Source organism: Aedes albopictus, chromosome 3 (genome assembly GCF_035046485.1).
Source record: "Aedes albopictus strain Foshan chromosome 3, AalbF5, whole genome shotgun sequence".
NCBI lineage: Eukaryota > Metazoa > Arthropoda > Insecta > Diptera > Culicidae > Aedes > Aedes albopictus.
Window position 1 is genome coordinate 160,665,758 of NC_085138.1, and position 22,696 is coordinate 160,688,453.

The window sequence follows — 22,696 nt, forward strand, 5'->3', positions numbered from 1 at the left end:
ATTATTCAACTGACTCTCGCGAATCGCTGGATGAAGGCCGGCGACCTCCCTGGGGGGTCGCGACCCACAGTTTGGGAAACCATGTGAAAATCCGTGTTATAGGAGTCTGCATAACACAAATTCATAGTATCGGATTCTCTGCTATACGTCTACTAATGATTCGAACCCATTTTTGTAGATTAAAAATTAAATAAATTTTGGTGTACGTACAATCGAGGCAAAATGTACGTACTATCGAGGGTACGTACTATCGAGGTACGCCTGTAATAACCTTTTGCCCGCCTTAGCATGTTCGTCTTGGCCAACAACCTTCGTGTTGCATTAGAAGCGTTCAATGCGTCCCTCGTTGATAAATTTTACCAACTTCCGGTTACCACACTTTTAATTTTCCATAAAAAAAAACTTTAGCCGGACCGGATGTCCATCATTTTTAATTCGCTCGGTTCTCTAATTTGCTTTTGAGAGAACAATTTCAAAATAAAATTTCACTTAATTTGACGCGAAACAATTTTCGGCGGCCGTCACTTCTCACAGCAGTTGCGATCTGGGAAATTTTAAGAATACAATTCCTTTGATATTGGTTTGGTTTCTTTGAGAATTTCATGGGTTTGTTTTTTTAGCATTTCTGCGGCGTTTCCTTCTGCAACTCCTTTGCAAATTTCCTTGGCAGTTTTATTGTGATTCCTTCTATTATTCTAATTATTTGTATTTATTTTTATTTTTCCAAAAAGTGCTTCGGTAATTTGTTCATAAATTTGAACGGCATTTCTTTAAGCAATTCATTCGGAAATTTCTTGGGGAATTCCTTTTGCTATTTCTTCGGGAATTTTTTCGGCAACCCTTTTTGAATTACTGTGAAGAATATAGTGTTCAGCACTTCCTGTGGGAATTCCATCGGAAATTTGTTCTCAGACATTTCCTTTTGAAACTCAGTTTTTTTTTTCTTTAGGACTTCAGGAATTTACCAAAATAATAACCGACAAAATTTGAAAATGAAATTGTTCAGTCATTTTGCAAAGCAACTCTTGAAGAGATTCTCAAAGGAAAACTCGAAGAATTTCCCGAAAAACATCCTGAGAAATTCCCAACAGAAATCCCAGATTGATTTCCATAAAAATAGCCCAACAAGTTTATAGTGGAGTTTTCAAAAAAAAAATCTATAATAATTACCAAAGGAATTCCTGAAGAAATTATGAAAGATTTTCAAAGCAATTGGCCAAGTCCAATCCTTAAAAAAATTGGCGGAAATTATTCGTTAGAAGTTGCCAAATAAATTTCAATAAACATTTTCGTAAATATTTACAAATGGAATTTTCAAAGAATATGCAGAAGGAATTTCAGAAGAAATCCTATAAGAATTGCCTTAGAACTTTCCCAAGAAACTGTAATCCAAAAACCAAGCCAGAGAAATTCACAAATGAATTGTTAAAATTTTCAGAAAAAATAAACAGTTATTTGATGGTATTTTCATGCGAATTCTGAAGAAATCTACGAAAGAATTGCCCAAGATATTTTTCAAAGGAATCCTAGAAATCTTTAAGAAAATTTCCGGAGGAATTTCCAAAGGAATTACCGTAAAAAATCCCAAACTACTAACTTTGCAGTACAGGCGTACCTCGATAGTACGTACCCTCGATAGTGCGTACCCTCGATAGTACGTACCCTCGATAGTACGTACATTTTGCCTCGATAGTACGTACACCAAAATTTAGTTAATTTTTAATTTACAAAAATGAGTTGGAATCATTATAGTAGACGTATAGCAGAGACTCCGATACTATGAATTTGTGTTACGCAAATAAGCGTAAATAGGTCATAGCTCTAGGGGAGTGGGAGGGGGGTTGGCATGGCCATGCCGATATAGATTTTTTATACTAAGAAAATACTTTTCGCCTGGATTGCGCGATTTTTTTTTCGAAATGGATTATTCTAAAGGGGGCCAGAACGTTGTAATAAAATAAAAAGGCACATGATGGTTCTATTTTGTGTGGTAATAAAAAAATATTTCTCGGCGAAGAATGCTCTCCAAAACATAAATTAAACCCATCAAGTTACTTATCCAAACCACTGATTTCAGTTCACTTACTTGTTATTTTTTATTTCGTTTTCCAACAATTAACTTTTTTTGCGATATGTATAAAATATTCGACAGTTTCCATGAGTTTGGAAATTTAAACAACTTTGAGTATCGTAGGGCACTGCAAACCGCGGTTGCTAAGGAAAATGTTCTTAGTTTTCGACGTTTCGTGGCTTTGTTGATAACGATTCGGACTTTAAAAAAATGTGCAGCTCTCGGATTAAAAAAAAAATCGCCAGCTTATCATGAGTGATTGGATTTAAATCAAAATATTGAGTTTGCGTGCGTATACTGTTTTATAACTTGGTGGTGGCTCACCTCATGGAGTTCCTTCTGGGATTCCACAAGAATTCCATCCAGGACTCCCCTCGTGGTTTGTCCACAAATTTGTTCCAGGGCTTTCTTCTGGGATTCCGTAAGCTCATAATGAAATTCTTCCGGAAGTATATTTAGGATTCATTCAGAAGTTCCTTCTGGGGTTTTCCAGATTTTTTTTTTTGAGATTCCTTAAGAGGTTCCGTCTGGAGCTCCGTCAAAAGCTCTTGTTGCAGAAAGTTCTCCGAGATTTTTGCAAAGATTTCTGGATTTATGTAGAAGTTAATTCCGTGATTCCCTCAGCATTACTCCTTCTTGGATTACCTTAGCAATTTTTCCTGAAACTCATCCAAGTATTCTTTCCGTGGTGTCTCCATAAACTTATTCTGGAATCCCTCTAGGATTTATGTGATTCTTCAGGGAGCTATAGATAAGTTGTTTTTTCCTGTGTTTATTCAAGGAAATCCTACAGGAACTACATGAGGAACACAATACTCCAAAAAATCATAATAAAATCTAGGAGGATTTTCATTACAAACATCTGAAAGAATTCCAGAAAAGTCTGCAGGAATTCCTGACGGAGCTCTTGGTAGAAACCAAAAAAGAGTCCCTAGATGATTACTGGAAACAGTTCTCGAAGAAATCCCAGAATTAGTTTCTGAAAGAGTTCCTGGAAGAAGCTCTAAGAGGAATCCCGGAAGAAGTTGCGTTGCGTTGCGTTGCGTTGCGTGGTAACGGAGTAATTCGTAGATTGCATACTGAAAGTTGTCATGTTAAAACTTTAATACTCCTATTCTAATTGCTTATGGAATGCTGTTTGGGAAGGAACAGCTGTCCAATCAGAGGTTGAAGTAAAAAAGACATGAGAACTTCCATTGCCAGCCACGCCCATCTTCTCCGTTACGAGGATAGGGAAGGATGTGATGATATGACACCTACTTTACAAGAGGTCAGCGACTCACCGACACTCCCATAGGTGTCAAGGTGTTGGGTATTTGGAATGGGGTGATTTGGGAATCACTATAAGCGAGTGATGCGACAAGATTCAGATTGTGTAAGTATATTGTGTAGATGTGTTGGAGTTAGTGAAAGTGTTTTAGTATATTTAAATACCAACGTTGGGAGTGACATAGCTAAGAAATGTTGTCACTCCATGGGCCTTTTTGGTTCCGGGATGGGGCACAGGCATTTACACTGTGTCCTGGCTAACAAGCCTAGGCTTAAGCGCCATTGCTCGCTCTCTGAAACGATAAGAAACTCGTTATGTGGATGGAAAGGATAGTAGGGAAGGGATAACTATTCATCGAGATGCCAGCGACTCACCGACGCCCTCGAAAATAGAAAGGAAATTGGATTTTGGTACAGGAATGGTCGGGAATTCAGTATGATTAAGTTATGCGTTAAATTTGTAGCTTAATATGTTAAAATCGGCGCTTTAATTGAAACCAAAAGTCGAATTGCGCTGAAAAATTCATCGATTGATTACTCCTAACAATCGAATAAATAGGAGTATGTAGATATAAAAGGAACAATCTCACCAATTTTAAAATTCGTCGTCAACGTTGGGCTGGAATTTTCGGGAAAAAATGCCCTGGAACGCCAGCGAACGACAGCGTCAGCCGTCGGACGTTTGCCTACTGCCCAACGGTTTTTGCACTTTTCCTTGTGTAGCCGCATTGTCTTCAAACTTCCGACAAACGCGGAACACCAATCTTCTTGCTCCTGATTCTTCTTCTTATCGGCCACATCGGGCACGGAATTGATCCAGTTCGACCGAATCACAACGGAGAGCACACTTTCTTTTACATTTTTACTGCTTTTCTTCACTCATCCCACATTTTTCTCCAATCAACGAACATTCACTCGCGCAGGCTAGGAACAGGCGTGGGAACAGACTTCCTTCCGACGCGGGGTTTTTACGATCGGACCGGACATTCTGTACGCGATGCCACTTTACACTGAACTAGGACGCGCGGCGGGCCGGAATACCTTCGGTGGATTTTGTAATTGGCACAAATACTTTTTTTTTGCAAAAATCGATAATTGAAAGCGAAAAATATGACAGGAAAAAATTGGACGTCCGCACTCGCCCATGGACTACTGCGATCCCTCTCTAAGAGGAATCCCGGAAGAAGTCCCTAAAAAGTAATTCCCGAAATAATCCTGGAAAAATCCCAGAAAGATTACCTGGTGATTTTTTTTTATCTGTATTAACGAGATTTTTAGCCCTGGGCTAGTTCATCTCGGGACCCACAATTTACTTCCTTTCCGAAGGAAGAACTCCCATTTTGCGAGTTTGTCGGGAGTGGGATTCGATCCCAGATCCTCGGCGTTATAGTCAAGTGTTCTAACCATCACACCAGCTGGTGAAATTATTGTAGGAGTCTCAGAAGGAATACTTGAATTAGAAGTAGCTCCCAAAAAAAGTTACCGGAGGGATCTCGGAGATGCTTTTAGAGGAAAACTGAATGAATGTCAGGGATCTTGTAGGATATCTGGAAGGGTTTCAGAAGGAATAATTGAACTAATTCAATTGTTTCGCTTTCTCGCTTGCTTTAGGAATTTCTGCATGTTTCAAGTTTCTTTCGGTTCCGAAATTCCTCTAGGTGTTGGTTCCTAGATTTCTCCAGGAATTCTTACTGGGATTCCTTAGGCATTCTTCCAGGAGATTCTTCTGCGATTCCTAATGAGATTCCAGGGTCTCTTTCAGAGATTACTCCAGAGATTCCTTCCGAAACTTTACCAAGAATTTCTTCTGTAACACTCTCGGGACTTCCAGGGTTTCTTTAGGAATTTCTTCCAGAATACCTATAGGAATATTGTTCCGGGATTTCTTCATTAATTCATTCCAAGATTCCTCCAGAAATTCATTCCGGCATTCCTACAGAAATTCTTCCTAAGATTCATCACGTATTTTTTTTTCTTGAATTCTTCCAAGAGTTCCGGGATTCCTCCAAGAGCTCCGGGATACCTCTAAGAATCCCTTCTCGTAAAAAAATTAAACTCTTGGAGGAGTCCAAGAGGGAGCAATGTTCAGAAGATTTTTAAAATATCACGGCAATAAATATTGCAGGAAAAAATACATCTAAAATGTTTCTATAACCAGATATAACTGATCTAGATCGATTTGATTATATCTAGACCAGTTTGGATGGTTCTAAAAGATAACTCAAATAAAATCCATATAAGTTCCCAGAGACGAGATGCCTCTAGGAAGCATCCCCAGAGCACAAGAAGATTTTTCCAATAAAGATAGGATCCTATACAAGCAAAATTACGTAATTAATAAACGGACCCTTAGGCCACATGTAATTTATTGGCAATCCTGACGTTCTAGAAATAACATTCTTTGATTTGAAAATGAAATTTGAAATAAAAATTTGTGATTTGATAGTACGTACATTTCGATAGTACGTACACTAAGCGAAGCGGTGGTGTACGTACTATCGAGGTATGCCTGTATTTCTTGGCATTTCAGTCCGATTGTGAGATCAAAAATACCTTATGTCCTCTTAGTCCGACGTTTCGATCCGTATCGGATCTTTTTGAAGGATTGGAGCGTATCCTTAAAAAAATTCAACAAATTTAAGAAAGATCCGATACGGATCGAAACGTTGGACTGAAAGAACTCAAGATGTTTTTGATCTCACAATCGGATTGAAAAGCCAAGAAATGCTACAAGGAATACCGAAAAAGTACCAAAAAAATTACCTGATGAAATTCTCAAAGCTATTTTCATCGAAATTACCGAAGGAGTTGCAAAAGAAACTGTCGCAGAAATTTTTTAATTTATTTCTGAAGAGATTTCTGAGAAATTGTCTGAAAAACTTATAGAAATTATAGGTTAATGGAGTTTTCAAACGAATTTACGAAAGATTCCTCAAAGAAATTGTCGAAGGAATACTGAATGACAAAGATAAAGAAATTCAAAAAAAAAACTGAAGGAAATCCCAAAATGAATGCAGAAAGAATTTCCGAAGACATTTCCAAAGAAATTTGACGAATCTCAGAGCCATTGCAGAATGAGTTACAAAAGACGTGACGGAAATAATTTCCAAAGAAATTGCCAAAAGAGTTGCTGAAGAAAGTAAAAAAAATATCCGGAGAATTACAGAAACAATCAATAGAAAAGTTTGAGAAATTACTAAGGGGTCGTTCATAAACCACTTAGACTTTTTGGAGGGAGGGGGTCTGACCAAAGTCTACACTTCATACATTTTTTTTTGTATGGACAAAAGTTTACCGGGGGTGGTCTGAGATTGACAAATGTTGGTCTACGTGGTTTATGAACAGCCTCTTAAACGATTGGTAAAGAAACTTCCGAAAAAAAAAAACAAAAAAAAAAAATCTAAATTGAACAAAAAATAACACTTAAATTTATAAACGAATTTCTGAAAAAGTTTCTAAATGATTGAAGGAAGTACCGAAAGGTTGTTTTTTTTTGTTAGAAATCCCAAACCAAATTTCTGAAGGGGATCCAAAGGAATTGTTGTAGGAATTTGCCCATTCCAAAGGAATTTTTGAGGGATTCCCAAATGAAATCTTAGATTAGGCAGTTGGTGGGAACTCTTTATTTTCCCATATAAAAATGTAGTGGCATACGTGGGACCGCGCATAACTTGCGAACGTAAGGTCCAATTTTGGTCGTCTTAGTTTTGTTCTGTTAGTTTTCACCCAAGGAAGGTTTATGAGGCATAAAACATGGAAAAATTGAGAATTTTTGAAAATTGATCTTCCACACATTTTGACCGGGGACTTGGTCTAGGCTAGACACTTGAAACGTCAAAAAAACGCAGTAGGCAAGACAAAGTTTGCCGGGTGCAGCTAGTTTTCCCATATATTTACAAGAATCTGGTGGATTGATTGGTATAGCTGCTTGCTTCTATCCGTAAAAGCAGTTTGACCGGCAGCCCCCTCCCCCCTATGTCACACTTTTTGTATGGGACCTCAGTATATTTTGTAAGGGTTGTCACTCTCTGCAAACACCCCCCCCCCTCCCCCCTAAAAGCGTGACGTAATTTATGTACGCTCCCCTGGCTTCAAATTTCGGATAGTTTAAAAAAAAGTGAAAGCATCTTATTTTAATTAATTGTTTTATATTTTTTTTATCTCATTCGTAATTTCGGTTTTCTGTTTTTTACAAAATAAATAATTTATTTACATTAGAAAATATCCTACTATACTATAAGGGCCTTATTCGAAAGTAATCTGAGTAAAGTAAAGAATCAAGGGATAATGGAATGAGGCTACGACATAGCACTAGTATCTGAGCAAAAGTAGCAGCTCAGCAATGGATTCAGAAGGGTGATCCTTTCGTTGGAAAAAAACAAAAAGTAGATTATAACTAAACGACGACGACTCTCGGTTGGTTTTTAATGGAACAATGTATAGATGACTGGGATGAAGAAGGACTGGAAACGGGGCGGCGGTGGCGGCGTTCGGTGGCGCGAACCTAGAAGTTAGGATCGTAATCTCGGTAATACCGCCTCGAGTTCGTGTTGTAGTGACTGGTTGGCGGTGGCGGCGCATGGTGATATGGCGGGTACATGGCCATCACCGGTGGCGGCGGTTCGTGCAGCATGAAGGCCGCATCCTGTAACCGGTGGTGGTGATGATGGTGGTGACCGGTCGGCGGGTAGTGCGAACCCTTGAGGTTGTAGTCGTCGTAGTAGTAGCTATCGTTTGGCTGCGGCGGATGGCGCTGCGAGCGCCAGCTGTCGTAAATGTTCGAAGCACTGCTGCCATGCATGGAGTTGGAGAAGCGCTGGAAGAGGGGGAGAGGTAATGTTTAGAACTGTGGAGGATGGGGATTGAGAAGTCGAGAAACGAACCTTTGGTTTCACATCGTGCCCATGGTCGTCCCACGCGTCGTCCAGATTGTACAGATCTTCCGAGCCATAGTTGTCGATTCCTCCCATGTGGTTCTTGTTCAGCTCGTTCAACATATCTGCAGTCAGTGGCGTTGGTGCCTTCTTCTTGGCTGCCTTTTGACGATTTATCAACTGAAACGAGGCATTACCAGGGGTCAGTTCAAGGAAACGTACCACTTATGACAACGACTTACCACTGTGACGCCGAAAAGTATCACGAAGAGAAGCGAAGCCAACCCAATGACGATTCCGGCTATTGCCCACTGAGGTAACAGTAGATCTTCCTCCTCGGGATCAACCGGTGGAAGAATCTGTTTCGGGATAACTGAAAGAACAAGGAAATGCTTAGTAATCATAGTCGATCGTAGAAGGAAGTCCCACTAGTGTGGGTCATCGGAACCGTTTTCTCAGATCAAAGCTTTTTTGGTTCCGTTTCGTGTCCTGAGTATCTGTGCAAAATTTGAGCACGATCGGTTGCGTCTACACTTTGCGCATTGGAAATGAAATTTGTATGGGATTTTGTATGGAAAAACATACTTTTTTGCATTTTAGTCATAAGTTGAAAAAGTTTGTCTGAAACTTTCTAACCGATACAGAAAAATGATAGCCTAGGATGTTCTAAAAAACTTTGTTGAAGACCGCAAAGCGATCCGATGCTTGTGAAAAAAGTTATAAATAACGAACCGCATGCATGTGTTTATGTTTTAACATGTAAAGGAATAACAATAGCAACAAAATCATATTGTTTCGCCAAGCAATGCCAACGCTATAACTTTTTTCATACGCATCAGATCACTTTGCGGTCTTCGACAAAGTTTTTCAGGACACCCTAGGCTATGTTTTCACTTTATCGGTTACACGATTTTAGAAAAATTCGAGCTTGTTATGAGAGAAATGCAAAAAGTATGTTTTCCCATGTAAAACCCCATACAAACTTCAAACGCGATGCGCAAAACGTAGACATAACCGAACGTGCCCAAATTTTGAACACTCATTTGGGTCCTGAAATGGGATTAAAAAAGCTTTGATCTGATGGGATACCATTGAATTTTTCATTTTTCCATATAAACGATGACCCACTCTATCCCACATACCGGTGAAATCAGTCGAAACCGGATCGACTTTGAATCTGCCCAACAGGAAGACCTCCTTGACGCGAGGTACCGCCGATTGTAGATTCTCCTTGGTCCGTTTGTTCTGCACTTGCAAATCTCCACCGTCTTCTTCGTCCAGATCCGTGCTAGGCTCGACAGTGGTTGTCGGTAGCGGGGCGGGCGTCAGCGCCTCGTGGAACAGCCGCTTGATCTCCAGCGTGTTGACGTCCTCGGTCAGGTCGGCCAGTTCCACGAAATAGTCCACCAGGACGCTACCCTTGCTGAAGCTGTCGATGCGCACCTTCTTGTACCACTTGCTCAGATTCTGCGCGCTGCTGTAGACTTCGTTCAGTTGAGCCTCGACGTCCTTTGCCAGCTGTTTCCATTCGGCTGTGTTGTGATCCAGCAGCTCCGGTACCCATTTGACTCCGTCAACGATGCGGATCGTACCGGCCAGGTCACACTCCGAATGGCATAGGCCTGGTTCCGTTGGTCTGAAGAATGAGGAGAATAAATGGAAATTGTTATTAGTTTTGAAACGATGAAATACAAAGGTACGAATCAGTTTCATCGAACGTTAGACAGCCAAAAAATTGCGGTGTGCCTAAAGTCGGTATCTATCCTTGTCGCCGGCGAGTATATCGAAGGAAGGGAATACATCATTCAACAAAATGATAGCACCAAAATTGGTCCCAATTAGCCTTCTGCCAAACAACGGTAATTCAGTAGTAACAACAGAATCATTTTCCCTGAAGAATCACCCGGCGATCCAAGAACTAATCGCCTAGAATGCAGCGATACTGTGGCCAACGAGGCGACCAGTCGAGGAATCCCGTCAATCAATATGAGATAGCTACCAAAATTGGTACCAGGTAGTGTGAACCTGTGGACCAACCAGCTGTGAGTCCCCGAACATCGTAATTTGAGCAGATCTTAATGCGCGAGACTCAACTGTTCTTCTACCTCTGTGAGAAAGTCTTCCCTTCTGGTACATTACCAGCAACCTTCCGAAGGACAAACCGAAGGAGATCATCGCTCCTTCGGTATTGGGTGTTTAAAGAACAAGATAGCTACAGATGGACTTTAACCGGTGGCATGCTGAAGCACTACCAATGATCTAGCTGCAGCTATCCGCGTGCTTGTATTTTGAGCATTGGCGTAAATAGGGGGTGGCCAGGGGGGGCCTGGCCCCCTCCAGAATAATCCATTTCGGAAAAAAATCACGCAATTCAGGTGAAAAGTATCTTTTCAGTATAAAAAATCTATATCGTCATGGCCTTGGCCCCCCCTAGAGCTATGACCTAGTTACGCCAATGATGATGAGTACAAAATCAGTCACAGGGGTTACTACCAAGCAGCACCTGCAACATCATGCAGATTGTGGCTTTCTATGCTTTGGTCTAAATGAGTTGCACTAGAAGTACACGAAACTTCCATCTTGTCAGTTGAGTTGCATTTAAACTCCGAAATTCGTAAAGTTGCGGCTTTGTTTCATAGTAATCACAAATTACCACGTGTTTGACATCGATTCGTGGAGGCGGAGCTTACATATTGCTCGCAAGTGATATTACAGTCAGCTTACATTAAATGTGTTATGTAACATGCATGAAACATCTAACTCTGGTTTGTTTGTTCAGATTAGGTTCCATATGCGTTTCAGAAAACTTGACTGTTTTTTCATTTTGACAGTTCTCTAACTTGTGACAAAGAAGGTGCAATAAAGTAACAAGTAACTTCAGTAGCTTTTATGGTGTGTTGAGCATCGATTCTCTCACAGAGCTTTTGGTGTAGTATGCAAGGTGAGTAGATAATACTCCTGGTGTCCATGGTTCGAGTCTGGACAAAATCTTTTCCCAACTTTTTTATCATTCCTCCTCGTTTATGTTGCATAAGAATTCAGAATCCGCGCTTTTTGGGTTTCAAAGAAGAAGCAATTGTGTTCTGTCGTCCGTAATACGGACAGTGAATAAATTGCACTAAGGTTGCTGTTACTGGATTAGCAACAAGTCGTGTTGCTTGGGTAGTCAGGTACCAAGGGATAAAGTGCCAAGCTTTTGGAGGCTTCGTAGTCGATATCAGATGGAGTTCTCTACAGGGAAGCGCTTCGACTCGTTTAGTGTAGTCGGTGAACACTGCGACATAATCTACAACCGATCCTCGTTTAGAGGCAGAACTCATATTAATTAGGGGTGGTTAAAGGAAGCTTCTTCTTCTTCTTCTTCTTGGCGTAACGTCCTCACTGGGACAAAGCCTGCTTCTCAGCTTAGTGTTCTATGAGCACTTCCACAGTTATTAACTGAGAGCTTCCTCTGCCAATGACCATTTTGCATGTGTATATCGTGTGGCAGGCACGAAGTTACTCTATGCCCAAGGTAGTCAAGGAAATTTCCTTTACGAAAAGATCCTGGACCGACCGGGAATCGAACCCGTCACCCTCAGCATGGTCATGCTGAATACCCGTGCGTTTACCGCCTCGGCTATATGGGAAGCTCTCTAACGCATCAAAGGTGGAATCATCAAACAATCAACGGAAACACGATCCGATGGAGCCATTTGCAAGCTTTCGCTGTTCGTTTGGGGCTCCGCAGTGCCTCAAACGAGATTTTTCCTTCCGCAGTAAGAAAATGTTAGTGCTTGGTCGTTGGAGTTGCAGCATGCATTTTGTGGCTTATAAACATCATATTGGATGGCCTGGGCCTTCGTTGTAGGTATGTGGTGCTAGCAGTTCTGGAATTTCTCCAACATCGAGCGCTCACTCTGCAGGAATTGCATTTTCTTGTCAAAGTCGGGCAGGTTACCGTGCTCCAGGGTCATTTCCCACAGCTGTAGCGTCTGATCAACCTCCCAACTGGTGGCGAACTTTGTCAGCAAGAGACATCGCGTTGACTTTTATGCCTTGGTACTCTAACAAATCGTTCCCTCTGATCAACAAAGTGACCAGACGAGGATTTCCGCCAGTCAAAGAAGATCGGCACCGTCGGTGAATTCTTGCGTGAACATCGAGAAGAGGACATGTCCACCAACCACCAGCCGTCAAAGTAAACTGTACCTGAAGTGGGTGAAGTATTCGAGATGCTACACACCGGAATTTGAGAAACCTGTCATGCATGAGACATAGCTGCTCATCCATCTTAGTGAACAGGTCACGTGGAAGATCCGGCACATCATCGGAAACCTGGTGAAGGCAAACCACGACCCGTCAAAGATGAGATCATTGTTTCTGCGGGTGTACCAGAAGGAGTAAGGCTACTACCAGGAGTACGACCACCTTCACCAGGAGATCTTGGATCGTATTTCGATATCGGAGTTTGAGCAGCAGGATTTCAACCGGTTGCACATGCACACCGCAGCGCTGCTAAGATTAGAGCAACTATCCGCGAGCTTGGCTGGTAAGTGCCATATCAGCGAGAGCGAGTTTTCATATGGATGGAAGTTTCCATATTCAGCTATACACAAGAGCCCATATAGCCGAGGCGGTAAACGCACGGGTATTCAGCACGACCATGCTGAGAGTGACGGGTTCGATTCCCGGTCGGTCCAGGATCTTTTCGTAAAGGAAATTTCCTTGATTTCCTTGGGCATAGAGTATCTTCGTGCCTGCCACACGATATACGCATGCAAAAATGGTCATTGGCAGAGGAAGCTCTCAGTTAATAACTGTGGAAGTGCTCATACAACACTAAGCTGAGAAGCAGGCTTTGTCCCAATGAGGACGCTACGCCAAGAAGAGAGAGAGAGAGATATTCAGCAACACGTGAATTCCATCACAGAGGACCTCTACGACTCATCTAGTCTAGAGACGCCAGCCATCTCTGAGACATCTAATGGTGAACCGAACACCGTTCACAGGGAACTCGATAGCTCATCTTGTACCAACGAGGGAACTGCGTCACATAACGAGATGTGGCCAGTGAAGATCAGCAATGCGAGAAACAAAAGCAGACTTTTCTCGAGGCAGAATTCACACCCACGAAGGTATCCAGCCGGTCCTATGGACAGCTATCGAGTGGCACTGCGATACCCATCCAGGTCAATGTTATAAAGTTCACAGGTTAAGGTCCCATTAGACATGACAAATATTTGGCCAAACAAACCCAACAAATGACCAACACAACGTAAATCATGGCAACCTCGGATGAATGTCGGACTAACATGGCAAATATTTGTCATTATGACAAACAGTCTAATGACCCCTTTAGGCCCATCGTACAAAGTGGTGTTTGTGATACGATAATTTTGAAGTAGTAGTCGTGTCATGTCAACTTTGGCAAACCGAAATCGCACGAAGTTGCCGAAGGCGACGTCACGTTCCAGAAGCTGCGAACAAATTTTCTGGCGAACGTGACGTCGCGATCAGCTGATCGGTTTGTTTACATATTTTTGGCGACAAATACAGGCAAACCTATACGTTCAACCGGACCTGTGAATAATTGACATCGCATCCAGGTAATCTTACCAGCCACCGGACCTTCTGGAAGTATGCGGATTCGCAACCAATCAAAGTGCGATCGCAAGGAGCAACTATGGTCTAATCAACGTTTGTAGATTAGACCATAGTTGTCTATGAGCACAAAACGTGGACTTGGAAGGAGTTGCGTTACATCAACTGCGGTGTGCAGATGGAAGACGGGAACTTGGAGAAGGCGATAGAACCACGAGCTGCATCAGCTGCTTAGAGAACCAACCATCGTCAACACCGCGAAAGTCGGGAGGCAGGTCAGGTGGGTAGGTCATGGCATCAGAATGTCGGATAGCAATCCGATTATAATGGTTCTCGAGAGCAATCCAACCGGTACAAGAAGATGTGATTCGCACCGATCTGGATGGGTGGAGCAAGTGGAGGGCGACTTCGTGGAGTGCGGAATTGGAAACGCACAGCATTGGACCAAGTCAAGACGGCTCCTACGTACAGCAGAGAACACTCAGGCACTAGTTTGACGGGTAAGGTAAGATAAGGAAAACTGACGCAAAAAGGGAAGTGGTGTTCGTTTTAGTTGACCATTTCTCCAACAATTCTGATGGGGCCGTCCTGAACAGCCAAACGACATCGGAACAGATCGACCGCTGCAAGAAGAACTTCAGATAGGTATTCCTCGGAAAATCATCACAGACTAAGCTCGACAATTCATTAGATATACAACATGTCGGAACATAGCTAGCATTTAACTGTAAGCACTCCGATGTTTGGATGATCGATCATCTAGCGAGTCAGAGAATTCATCAACCAAGTCTCCAATTGAGCAGTCAACAAAACCGGGACTAACCGCGGAGGATCCGATGGGTGTTGTGGAGCGGACCTGGTGTGATGGTTAAAGCACGTGACTATCACGCCGAGGACCTGGGATCAAACCCCACTCCCCAACAGCTCCCAACTAACTCCCAACTCAGAATAATCTAAAAGTGTGTTTTTCAGAGCAGGGTTGCCAAATCATCGATGCGAGAATGTCGGTGTAGCCACTTGTGGTCTTTACGCGGACTATGCCGTGGACTATACTATTGGAAGCTGGGTGGTGTATCGATGAAGGTTTCTATAGATCAGCACAAGGAGAACTCATAGCACCAATGGCATCGTTGGATAGGTCATCGTGACTGGGCAGCAGTTGAACAGATTAACAAGAAGTAGCTAGCAACTGGCATGAAGGTAAGCGGCTGAGGGCACAAGCTGCAGCCATGGTGTGCGAGTGTTGCTTAGAAGGAAAGGGGGGCATCACACCGAAGTCTACTGCCCCGTATTCCCCGAGCAGAGGAGAATATCAAATTAATAACTACGAAATCGCATAACCTGTTTTTATATCTTATTTTGTTATTATTTATTTATCAAGGCATAGCTTTTCCATAACAAATTTTGTTGGACATTCACATTTTGTTATAATCAAGCTATTGATATACAATATACATTCACTCAATTTCATTCCAATAACATGTATTGTTGAAGTACAAGTTTTGTTATTGTTATACTATTGATCAACAATAGCACAACAGTAACAAGTTTTGAAATCAAAGCAACAATTCGATAATAATGACCTGTCCTTTTGTTTTGTTCCATTTTTATATTCAATTAGGACGGAAATTTCTGATCTAATCCTCTGAAAATTCCTTAAATAATATTCGGAAAAACACTTGGAAGTTCTAGAAGAGGCCTTTGATACCCTGGAGAAGTATTCAAAAGAACTCCTCACGCAACCTTCCTAGAGATTCCAAAAGTAATTCTTCTGAGCAATTATTACAATTCTTGACAAAATCCCTTAAAATAACTCCTCGAGAATTTTTCGGAAAAAAACTCCTGGTGAAATTCTCAAAAAAAATCAGAGAAATCTTAAGATGAAATTCGGGACAAATAATCACGGGAAATTCTGGAGGAATTTCTAGAGGAGCTTTCGAAAATCTGGGTAGTCTAAGCTAGAAATCGAAAGATAAAAAGTAGTTCTTTCAAATGAGGAAAAATAATTACTGTTTTATTACACTGAGGATACTGTTCGTATGCTTTTCAGAGTTTGCATCTTATGAATAAGTAATTTTTATTTTTTTTTCATCATTTCATAGCTCTCGTATGCTTTTCATACATTGAAAAGCGAAATCCATAAGACTTGTCGTATGAAAAATCTCATAAGAAGCATCGAATGAAAATCATAAGATGTGTTGTGAAACACCATTGCTAAAAAACAACAAAACCTTTTATTGGCTTCTAACAACCCCTCCGTAACTTGACAGATGAGCTCAGTTTCGCGTACCTACTTGCAAATCGCAGATGTCGCTACTGTTCGTAAACAACGGGTCCATCCTTCACTGACGCAACAATTTTTGTCCATGCGAAAACATCTTTTTGTTTCGTGATGAGTGGAAGCCAACAAGAGGCTAGCGTTTCGTATCAAAAGGACGTATTAAACAGAAGCGCAAAAACTAATGTTCATTAAATTGAAATTATTTAGATTTTTATTTTTGTTGTTCTAAGGAATGTAATAAAAGCACATGTTTAAACAGTCTTTCATATTAATTGGTGACTGCGCATACTAGACCAAACCGAAGATCAAACTCGAAAAAAAAATGATTATTTTTAACTTCCATTTTGGCTTTGCCGCCAGATATGTAGCTGTAAAATGTTAGCATAAGTAACCTAATTTATTACTTGCTGGTGCTTAATAACCGCACTAGAAGAAAACATGAGTTTCTTATTAATTTTATGAAAGCCGACTATTTTGCCTTTACCCGTTTTATAGATATAATGTTCGCTTCTAGTAAACAAATTCATCATGCCGCACTTAATTTGCATTTATTTACCACAAAAAAGCGGAAACAACAAATTAAGGTTTCAGTTTAATGTTTTAATATTTTTTGTGCGGGTTGTTATTGTCGGTTTTCGTCCTTTTCAAAAATAGCGCTTGCCGCTTTGAATCTGACAGTACCACCCGGACCAAATTTTTTCGGTACGCTGACGTTGTTCAGCAGCTGTCAAGAAGCTCCCGGGTTGGCTTCTAACCACTTCTACTTCCGAAGCGTCGATGGGCGTATGAGTAAAGCACGCACTCGCCAACCTTGACGTTCCTGGTTCGATTCCAGGTTGTGTTTTTTTTATTTGTGCAAAATATTTCATAAAAGTATGTATGATAGTCATACGAAATAATTTCAGATTTTATACGTTATCGGTATGGTTTTCATACGTGAGTGTTATGAAATTTATACAGTAACAGTATGACAATAATAGTTGGTGCTTTGAAACCAAAATCATAGTTCGTAACTATGATTTTCGCAAGAAATTCTTGTGGCAAAAAATCATAGTTGATTCGTTTGATTTTCAGAGTTGCAGTATCCTCAGTGTAGGAAACCCAAGAGTTCTGGAAAGCCAAAGTTGAGCCATTTGTATGAAGATTTCACTTTTTTGAGCTCCGTCCCGAAAGGGATATAATAAGTATTATAATTAACTTACACGCTAAGAAAAAGTTACTCTAAAATGAGTAAGATTCACACAAAACTGAGCTAAACTGGAACAGCTAAAAAAATGAGTAACTGGCATTTCCAGCGATAACGCTGGCCCAAGTGCAAAATCCAACCAATTGAGGCCGTATAATATTCTTCAGGATTTACGGGATTTGTGCTTGTTCCTCAACGGATCGGGATAAAACCAACCGTTTCTAATGGTTTGTGTTGATGATTTCCTCATCGCTGCTACGGAAGCCGAGATGGCGGACCAAAAGTACATAGTTGAAGTTCGTCACCTCCTCGAGATGGAAATCACGCGGGTAGTCGGAGTGCTCAAGATCTTCCTGCGTAGTAACTAGATCACTATACTGTTTGTGAAACACAGGGTAAAACAGGTAAAAACGTTCAAGTCTTCGATGGATCCGATGTACCTGAAAGAAGTCGGCGATTAAGACATCTTCGAGGATTCGACCAAGTGCCTTAGTGAAGCGGAATCTATAAAACTAATACTTCGATGAGAAATGCAGTGAGATTTAGAAGGAGAATGCAGCGCAGCCGCTAATGCTGCAGCATGTATCCGGCAGAATGAGGAAAGGTACAAACAGAAACAGCAGATCTGCCTTTTTCGAAAGAAAACATGTCGCATGCAAGATGCGTAGTGCGAGGAAAAGGAACAGCTGTAGCGTTTTCGATAACCAAAGAAGTTCTACCAGAAGTTCGACGCATCCCGCAAAGGCTTCGTGCCGTTAGTCGAAATGTACAGGGATAAGAATGGAAGCCTCATAATGAAATAAATTGAGGTGATTGAAAGATAGAAGCACTTCTATGAGCGTCTGAATGGTGCGGAGAAGGTAGACACTAGGGATCAATGTCGTGAAGGAAACGTCAGTGTATAGCAGAGGACGATAATGAACCACCTTTCTTGCTGTATCAACCTAAGAATATCTTCCAAGTGCTCACAAGCAGCCAATCCGCTTATAAGCATGGTATCGCAACTTATCAAGATATGTTCAGATTGTATATTTGTCGTATCTCAATCGGGAGTACCATAAAACCGAAGACCACATTATCAAGAAGACTTGCAGCACTGCTGAAAATCGGGAGTCACTGCTAGCAGCGCCACCCCGGATGAAGGTGGCACTATTCATGATAGTGTGTGTAAATTTTCATACTCGCACCAATACACTCTTACACTTTTACACAAAGGTAACACCTTATTTCACCAGGCGGCGGTGCCGTCGGTGACACATGCTGTTAGTATCGGAAAATAAAACATAGAAAAAATTTACGCATTTTAATGGTACCCATTTCCCACTCACCTTGGCGTTGTGGTCGTAGTGGTGGTGGTCGTGGTAGTGGTTGTCGTCGTCGTCGACGAAGCCAGAAGTTTCTCCAGCAGTTCCTGTTGTTTCTGTTGTTCCAGCAGTTTTTCGATCGAAAGCGGCGTCGTCGAGGGTGTTGGCCATCCTGTGAATTCCGTCGTGGCACGAGTGGGTGGTCCCTTGCGGATCAGTATGTCCGGTGAGGCGGGGCCTTCGGCATGCGAGGGTTTCGGGGTGGTGATGCGACCTGCGCCAGGTTTCTTGATGACAGTACCCGGTCGACTGGGGAAGACTACCTTGTAGCTGCTTCCGGCTGCGTTTCCGGCGGCAGTGCTGCTCGGAGGCGACGGAGGCTGCGGTTTGGACTCGTTGAATCCGGTAGGAAGCAATGCCGACACGTCTTTGAATTGGATCTTACTGAGGAGGCTAGTTGGATCGATGACCTCTGGTTCGTGTACCTTTTCGTCGGCGGGAGGTTTGTAGCCCGGTGGAAGGAACTTGCTGACGTCTTCATTGAATGAGACTGACGCTTTGGTGGATGTCTCTGATTTGGGAGCTTTGTATCCCGGTGGAAGGAATTTGCTGATGTCATCGCTGAATACTATTTTCGATTCTTCCTTAGGAGCTTTGTAACCAGGAGGTAAAAACTTGCTAATATCATCGTCGATAACGGACGATGCGGTGGTAGTTGGTTTCTTGGTTGTCTTGAAACTTTTATATCCTGGAGGAAGTAACTTGCTAACATCATCGTCGATGATGGCTGGTTTCGGGGCCTTGGTGCTGGGTCCAGATTCCGCCGGAGGTTTATAACCTGGAGGTAGGAAGGAGCTGACATCAACCTTCTGCACCTTTTTCAGCACGTCCAGCGTACCATTGGGCTTCTCGTTGACCTTGATCTTACTGATAAGTTCCTTCAAATTGTTGGTTGTTTTAACTTCCTCTTCAGTGCGGTTCAAACGATAGTCCTTCGGCAGAAGTGAACTCAACTCCTGAACTGGGACGTTGCTCTTGTAGGATCGACTGATGTTCGCCGGGCGGAAGCGGTTTCCAAGTTCAGGCTTCAATGGCTCCTCATTCAAAACATCCTTAGCAGCTGCGAGTGTTTCAGGAGTTGTGCTACTGCCACCAAACTTCTTCAGCTTGTAGGCATTCTTCTGTTTGAAATCCGGCGGAAGCAGAGCAGAGATATCATCAACTGCAATCGTTTCAAAGTTGATGCTCTTGATTATGCTCTCGGTGGCTGTGGCTGGTTTTTGCGCAGGCGTGAACCCAGGTCGAGGCTTCTTCGTGGTGGAAGCTCTGTTATTCGGTTGGAACTTGCGAATGTTGACCGGTGGCAAAGATGAGTTTGGCACTTTCGAGTCTTCAGTAACCATTTCCTTTAAAACAGGGAATTTGCCGGTCAGAACTCCACTCGACAGCTCAGATTGAACTCTGTCCAGTTTATCGATTATGCTTTCAGTAGACTGAGCATTCAACGTCTTCTCTGTAGTTGGAGTTTCCGAGTCGTCCGTAACTGATATGACCGTTTCCTGTGGAGCAATGGTTGTCTTCTCCACCTCCTGACTGCTTACAGTCGTTATATCCAAATCGTCACTTTCATTGCTGTTCTTGGCATCAAGCTCGGACAAGCTCTGCTTTTTCTCGTCTTGTTCAACCTGAGGGAACGGTAGGAATCGAGCACCGGAAACGCTTCTGCTCGTTTGAACCGAAGCCACCACTACCCAACTTTCCGTCGTAACATTGGAAGACGTTTCGTTTTCCACAGAACTGCTGACCGTTCGTTCAGTGGTTGAGCTTGGCTCGGCCGTCGACGACTCCGTGCTTGTAGCAGGCGTAGTTGTGGTCGTCGAAGTAGTTTCCAGTGGGATGACGCGCGTTGTTTCTGCTTCGACGTCGTCATGCGATACGGACGCAGCTGGTGGCTCGTCCTTGTCGTCTTCTTCCGAGAAAAGCAGTGTATCCACATCTTCTTCCTTCTGCTGTTCCACTTCTGCAGGAGCTGCTGGCGATGGGACAGGCTTGACCTCCGGTTTCACCGTTGTAGTAAAAGCTGGTTCATCGTCATCGTACAGGTACTCTTCGTCATAAGCTGAATCCACTTCCTTCTTATCCTGTTGTGTCGGAGCGACTGATGAAACTTCCTTCTTAGGTGCCTCAGTGATTTCCTCCTCCTCGTATTCAGCATCCTCCAACTCTTCCGATCCGGAGTTTGGCAGGAAGAAATTATCGGTCAGAATCACGGTATGATCTTCGATCTGTTCGGCATTGCTGGTCTGACTATCGTTTTCCTTTACCACGTCATAGTACTCGTTCTCGTTGATATTGTTGCCTCCCCGATCTTCATTCTCGCTGGCCTTGGCCGTGGTGCTCGTAGGGGCACTACTCGTACTGCTCACTGCAACATCCAGATCGTCGCTTCCCTTCCGCAAATTTCCCTTTTGAGACTGCGTCGGCTTGAAGTCCTTGATTTCCTGCTGGTCGTCCACAAACTCGTTCGTATCCTTGTCGTCTTCGGCGTAGTCCTCGTAGTCGTAGATCACTTCGGCCGATTTCGCCGATCCATTGTGGGTGATGTTGATGGTGGGAATCACCGGTCGGGCTGGGAGATGGATAAACCGTGACTGGGTGGATGATTTCGGAGTGGTTGTCGTCGTAGTGGTGGTGGGCTTTGGCTTTGCCGAATTTACGATCGGTCCTCCACGGGGAGCCGTAGCAGCCGCACTGTTCAGACCGATAACACGCTTCGAGTCGAAGGCCGGTCGGTGAGCATTGGGAGCAGGGGTCCTGAAATAATGGAGAACAACAAATTAATGACATTTGTTGGGTAAAACTATTTATTTGAATATGAGAGCAACACTAACTATAACTGAGTTTTTTTTAGTGTGGCACCGATTTTAGTTTTGATTGAATGTAATTGTGTTTCGTAGCAAATTTATCACATCCGTTTTCCATCATAGGATTTATGTCATACTTCAATAATAACATGATTTTTCCATTTCGGTAATCCCTTTGAAACCCCAGGAAATCTTCCTGAAATACTACTGAAATCCCCTGAAAAGCCTTGAGTTGCCGTGAAACAGCTCTGAGACCTCCAGAAACTCGTTTTATATCTTTATCCACTAGACGAGGCTGATTTATCTGAAATCCCCATGGAACCTAATGCAACTTCCAAAATCCCTTGAAACGCCTTGAAACTTCACATATACTCCTCTGAAACCACCTGAAGATCTTCTGAAAGAACCACTTCGCAACCATCCTGAAACCTCCATAAACGCCCTTACATACCGTGAAATTCATTCGAATTCATTCCGAAGAACCACGAAAACTTCAAACGCCTTATCCTCTGACACTCCCATTAACCCTTCAGGACGCACGCCGTTGTAAAAAGTACATTAGCACTAAAAAACCTCGCTAGTCGTATACAGCGTGAGCACGGCGTAGTCTTAAGGGCAAATTAGCGCATATTAAAGACCTTCAAACCACTCTGGAACCCATGAAACCCTCTCGAAAGGTATTGAAATCCCTCTAAACCTCCCTGAAACCCCTTGAAACCCATTCAAACTCCTCTGAGAGCTTCCCTGAACCACTCGGAATTTCCGGAAACCTCCTGAATTCCAATGCATTGCCTTGAATCCCTCCATAACACCTTTTAAACCAACTGTCCCACACGCCTGTAAACCCTTTAGAAATCAAAATGAAACGCTTTGAAATTGAAACCCTACTGGAACTCTCCTGAAAAACACCTGGAACCGCCTTGAAGCCATGGAAACTCCTTCGACTCTGAATTCCCCCTCTGAGAACTGTGGAAGCTTCTATTAACCTCCCATATTTACCCTTGAATTCTCTGGAATCTGCAAAAACTTCTGAGATATTTTCCTGAAACCACCTGAAGGCCTCTGAAATCGCCATGAGTTCGATTGAGACCCCCCAAAACGTATGAAATCCCTTTAAGCCCTCGGGAACATCAAGACAGTCTTTGGAAATCCAAAAACGCTTACTGAAGCATTCCTGAAGTCCCACATGGTCTCACTTTATAAGCTGTTGGACAAAACTTCTGCCAGCCTCAGCGTCTGCTCCCCATGTTAGGTGAGGCTGATA

General features: G+C 42.6%; 1 protein-coding gene across 1 annotated transcript in view; it reads right to left on the minus strand.

Annotated features, from left to right (window-relative positions):
* Positions 1 to 7,474: 7,474 nt before the first annotated feature.
* LOC109422687 (mucin-2) overlaps positions 7,475 to 22,696 on the minus strand; it is a 322,828-nt gene continuing 307,606 nt past the window's right edge. The window contains exons 5-9 of the mRNA XM_062856767.1: positions 18,593 to 21,382; positions 9,357 to 9,850; positions 8,457 to 8,587; positions 8,224 to 8,394; positions 7,475 to 8,156 (exon numbers count right to left, since the gene is read on the minus strand). Of these exons, the coding sequence (XP_062712751.1) occupies positions 7,845 to 8,156; positions 8,224 to 8,394; positions 8,457 to 8,587; positions 9,357 to 9,850; positions 18,593 to 21,382 (3,898 nt within the window). The 3' untranslated portion in view covers positions 7,475 to 7,844. The remainder of the gene's footprint in view (positions 8,157 to 8,223; positions 8,395 to 8,456; positions 8,588 to 9,356; positions 9,851 to 18,592; positions 21,383 to 22,696) is intronic.